General features: G+C 45.4%; 1 protein-coding gene across 1 annotated transcript; it reads left to right on the forward strand.

The window, feature by feature from the left end:
- Positions 1-1,045: 1,045 nt before the first annotated feature.
- Positions 1,046-2,568, forward strand: LAESUDRAFT_716487 (uncharacterized protein; the record flags this gene model as incomplete). Its single annotated transcript, XM_040907254.1, has 7 exons — positions 1,046-1,187; positions 1,264-1,430; positions 1,483-1,971; positions 1,995-2,106; positions 2,152-2,308; positions 2,371-2,470; positions 2,527-2,568. 7 exons carry the CDS (start codon positions 1,046-1,048, stop codon positions 2,566-2,568), a joined length of 1,209 nt encoding a protein of 402 aa, XP_040760864.1.
- Positions 2,569-5,195: the final 2,627 nt, after the last annotated feature.

Genomic DNA, 5,195 nt, shown 5'->3' on the forward strand with positions numbered 1-5,195 from the left:
ATGTAGTTGACCCATTGGTTGAGGAGATATTTACTATACAAGTCGAAGTGAGCAATCTTATCAACAGTTTTGTGGGTCACTGTATCATGATGAACACTACAGCACCTTCAATCCAGCCAGCACAGAGACTCTATCCTTGCCACCAACACCATTCAATCACATGCATAACTTCCACAATAACTCAGTGGGTACATTTTCTTTAAATCATAAGCCGATTGATCAGACAAGCTGTAGGTGAGCATGCTGCCATCAATGCTTTCTCCCAGCCTCACTGAAGCCTCTCATCAAGTATCGCTCTCACAAAATCATGCATATAGCGACCTCTTCAGCAAATATACACACATTGAAAGAAAGTACAGTCAAATTCAAGCACAACATGGTGCTCTAAAGTAAGTAATGGCTTAACTACACTCATCAGCATGCCACTAGCTATGCTCAATGTCATACAGAAATGCCTATAATGGCTTGCTCTGAGAATCCAACACATTGAAGGCACGAATGTCAGTTTTGCAACATTGTCAGTCAATCATTCATTCATACTGCTCCTTGCTGCTCCCTCTCTTGCTGCTGATCACTCATCTACACTTTTGGCCGGCCTGCTGGAGCCCTATGACCCAGATAATTACCCCGCAGTGAAGTGCTGGACATCTTGATCATGGAGAAATAGGAGAACTGCCAAAAATTGTGATGTTGCCCATGGCATCAAACACAACTCTACGACTCACAATGGCATCCAGTAAGTGCACAGTGATGAGGAATCCTTAGATGCTACTAACCCCGTTAGATCTGTGAAAGCTGCAGTGAACCCAGAAACTATGAGTTCATCAAGGACCACAATGGCAGAGCTGTCTCCGAAGCAAGAGCTGAGGACATAAGGAACTTTGCATGTGCAATCTGGCATCAGCTTTGACAGAAAGGGAAGGTGACACCTAAATAGGGGCTCATAGATGCAGAGTCACTCACATTGTACCTTGACATGATGGCGAGGTGCTTCGAGGAGATGTGTCTTTGTGACTCTCATTGAAAGGCCAAGAAGCTTGCAACGATGGCTTATCTGACCTTCTACAAGTATCACGTCAGGCTCAAGGCAGAGGAGCAGATTCAGCCTCAACCTAAGCCAAGATTGCTGAAATGCCACAGCAAGGACAGCCTGACGCACCTTTCAAAGCACCACAAGTCTTCTAGAGGTACCCTAGGTGACGTATACTAATCCATGCACTGCCAGTATCTGGTTACAATGAATTTGATGCAATTTTACAATAGATACATCATCCTATCCCTCTGGAAGAGTGATGCCAACTGCACAGCCTCAGCCAGCTGCCTCTTCAAGCTCATCTACTGCTGAACGAGTGGCTGCAATGACACCCCATGCTCATATTCCTCCCAAGTTCTTTGAACCCACCATTTTCACGTCTCAGAAAGCAGTCATTGTAATCAGTAATGCTTCTCATGAATAATTGATGGCGATCACTGATGCGACAGTATACTGCAAATGTATGCAACATCAATGGCTTCAACACTTCAGTCTCACTGCCAGCAACTTTCTCTATTACTCGTACCATTGGCAAAATGCCATCGCTTCAACAGGAGCTCACTAACGCTATTCAAGATGCTGCCACCATGCTTGCAGTTCAGACACAGCCAACGGCATGCAATATGCCTTCATCATGTGATGTGAATGATGTTCTTGTCACCACCGAGTCCACTACTACACCCATTACTGTGAATTCCAATGCCTCACTATCTGTCATCAATGACGTTCACTCTCAGTCCATTTTCCTGGAACCAATCTTTGGTGCACTTCCCATGGACAGCACTAACATGCATGAAATAGATGACAATTCTGCTACAGATTCTCTGCTGCCATCTGAGGTGCCTGAGGCAGCCATGCTAGAGGTCAGCAAGCTGTACGCTATGCATACTAGAGATGATGCTAACACAATCTTGGCATTTTCAGATTGTAAACCCGCTGTATGTGTGGATAGTCATTTCAGAACTATGGCACTCACAGCATCCTTAGCCATCGCATAACAAGCCTACGTGCTCATGAAAAGCAACATGCAGCCTCAGGAAAGGAGTTGGCTTCTGCTGCAAGCAGCAAAGATAGTACGAATACTGCATAGATGGCTTCACATTGCTGATCTCACGTAGGTGCCCTACTTGCCCTTGCCAAGATCACTTCTGAATTGCAGGCATCCTCTGCTCAAGAAGACGTGGCCACACATCCAACATTGGCTTTCGAAGTCAAGCAGAAGAATCAGATAAAGCCAGTGAAGCTGCATTACAATGAGAATTTGAACTCTGTCAGGTGCGTCTTATGCATCATAACAATTCATTGATTTATACATGTAATGTGTCAGTTTTGTGTAGGAATCTCTATCTCAAAGACTACCTTGAACTCCATCCTAATGCAACTGATAAGAATGCTTTTGAAGCATCATTCCAAGGCCTTTCATTCAATGAGCTAAAGGTATGTACTCTCGGGATTACGGTGCATTGGAATACTTGACATATCATTATGATCAGAAATACGAAGATCTTCGCAGCCAGGCTTCAAAGCAGAAATGAAATACAGTGGCAGCTTAGCTAGGTATAGTCATGCTGTCATGCACATGAACAAATTACATTAACTATCTATTCTATGTCCAGAGATCGAGTGAAGGGTGAGCGAAAATGTGACATAGCAGGACGTAGTGGAGTGTGAGGCATGTGTGTGATGATCGAGGCAGAGCAAGGGTGAGCCGAGTGAGATGAAGGAGAACAGGAGACATCAGGGTGGATATGGGGCTATCAGGAGAAGCGGAGCCCAGGGAGGCAGTGAACAAAAGGAGAAATCAGGGAGAAAGAGATGAATTACATGCGTATATTCTGTGTAGCTCTGCCCTGATCAAACCTGTTTTGCACCAGTGAAAAAGTCCATATTTGTCATGCAAGGTGAGATAGAATGGGGTGCTTACAATGCTCAAATTTGTCTGAATTTGCCTCACTCCGACCATACAGGATTTTGACTGGGCCTGCATGTTGAAACATGCCAGCATGCATTGCACATATGCTCCCTGGGTAAGTCGCAAGGTATCATTAGTTCGATCATGTTCAATAGCCACCCCAAGCATGTACTTCAGTTTTCACCTCTGCTGAGCTTGTATCATGCTCTCAAGTCTCCAAGTGTAACCACAAGTCCTGAAGCAGTATTTAAGACCAACATGATGTTGTCCATGTAGGTGGCTGTAATGAAGAGCCCCTTGTCATTGATCTGGGCATGCACACATTCATCTGCACAAGAATGGGAGAAGCCTAGATCAGAGTAAGTGGCATCCAAATCCTTCCACCACTCATTACTGAACTGCATAATGCCATAAAAAGCACAATCCAATGTGCATACTCAGTCGAGATGCTCCTGATCCTCATAGCCTGGTGGTTGCTCCATAAAGACCTCTTCAGACAGTGAGGCATTCAGGTACACCTTCTCAACATCATCCTGCCTCATCTCCATTCCCGCGTAGGTGGCCAATGCATAGATCACTCAGAGGAACTCGAAGTGCATGACTGAAGCATGCATTTTGAAGTAATCAACCCCTGTGATCTGGTGGAAGCCCTTTGTGATGAGATGAGCCTTTGTTTCCATTTGTTATCCTCATTAAACTTCTATGCATATGCCCATTTGCACCTGATGACATTCATGTCACTTGTCTGTGGTACCAGCCTCCATGCCCTAATCTTTTGCAAGCCCAACATCTCTTTCTTCATTGTGGGCTGCCAAATCTCAGCAGCAGTCATGGCCTGCTTGAATGTTGCAGGGCACAGCCCCACCCCCTCATGGATAAATGTATCAAAATCAATCAGTGTATCAGAAGCTGCAAGGAAAGTGACATAGGCTGCAGTTGTATGAGGTGAATTATTATCCCAGAGTTCCCACTGTGCTTGGGCTTCATCCTCATGCTTGGCCATCTCCTTAGATTCTCACAAAGCATGGCTCTCCACTGGGGTCCTGCCAGATTACTGCAGTGGGGCAGGTTGCTGTGAGACAGAAGGGGTCAGAGGTGGCAGTGGCAATGGTGGTGGAGGCACAGGCACAGCTTGCTGTAAAACAGGTGGGGCAGGGTGCTCAAAGATGATATTCTCAATGGTCTGGTGAGGGGTGCTCTCTTCAAAGATAATGTTATGAAATTACACAATCATCCCTCAAGGACCTGCTGTGGAACTCCAGAGTCAATAATTGACATCATCAGTATAATCAACAAGCTGACACTGATGAGACTCAGGATCCAGCTTGATGCATACATTGTCAGCCACTTTCATCCATGCCTTTGAGGTATATGCTCATGTGAAAAGTCTCTGCCTAAAGATAATTCAGGAGATCAGAGTCATAAAGCATCGCTCGTGCATGTAGTGTACGATGCTCTCACTCACTGACACCCTTCTCTTGAGAGGTGTATGGCATCATCAGTTCAGAGACCATTCTGTGTTGCTGTAGATAGGCAGTCCACACATCATTGATGAACTTGATACCATTGTTGAAATGCATCTTACAGAGCTTCTGGCCAGTCTGACACTCTGCCATGTGAGGGAAAACCTGGAAGCCCCACAAGGTGTCCTCCTTGGTCTTGTTAGCCTGGGGATAGACTGCCATAAATGATGATGCACCGTCATCGATCGTCATCAGATAGCATGTGCTGCCTAGTGAGGACACCAGGAAAGGATCCATGAGATTGACATAGACATGCTCTAAGAGTTGTGTCTCAACCTCTGAAAAATGAAATGAGGCACAGGTCTGCTTGCCTTTGATGCAATCCTCACATCTACCAACTGGTTTGCCACCATTGATGACCATTCTGGTGATCGGCATGTCCTTTCACATCTCTTCCACAGTGCATTTGCTGATATATTTTAAATAATGGTGCCAAGCCATCACATCTGCAGTGGAGTTGAGCCCGAGCATGGCCAACACCTAAGAATTGTAAGCGAGAAGAGCCCAAGAAAGGTGAGGCAGAATTTTCAGGTTGACTTTCTCAAGTGTGACTTCATAGAGGTTTCCGGAGGTAAGCATATGGATGAGGATTGGACACAACAATGGATCATGAATGGTCAGCTTGCCATGCTCTCCCAAGTATGTGCACCCAGTGTGGTTGAGTCATAACATGGAAATGAGGTTTGCTGCCAGCTCAGATGCATGGATAGCATTCTGAAATGTCATT

The sequence above is a fragment of the Laetiporus sulphureus genome, assembly GCF_001632365.1.
Source record: "Laetiporus sulphureus 93-53 unplaced genomic scaffold LAESUscaffold_43, whole genome shotgun sequence".
NCBI lineage: Eukaryota > Fungi > Basidiomycota > Agaricomycetes > Polyporales > Laetiporaceae > Laetiporus > Laetiporus sulphureus.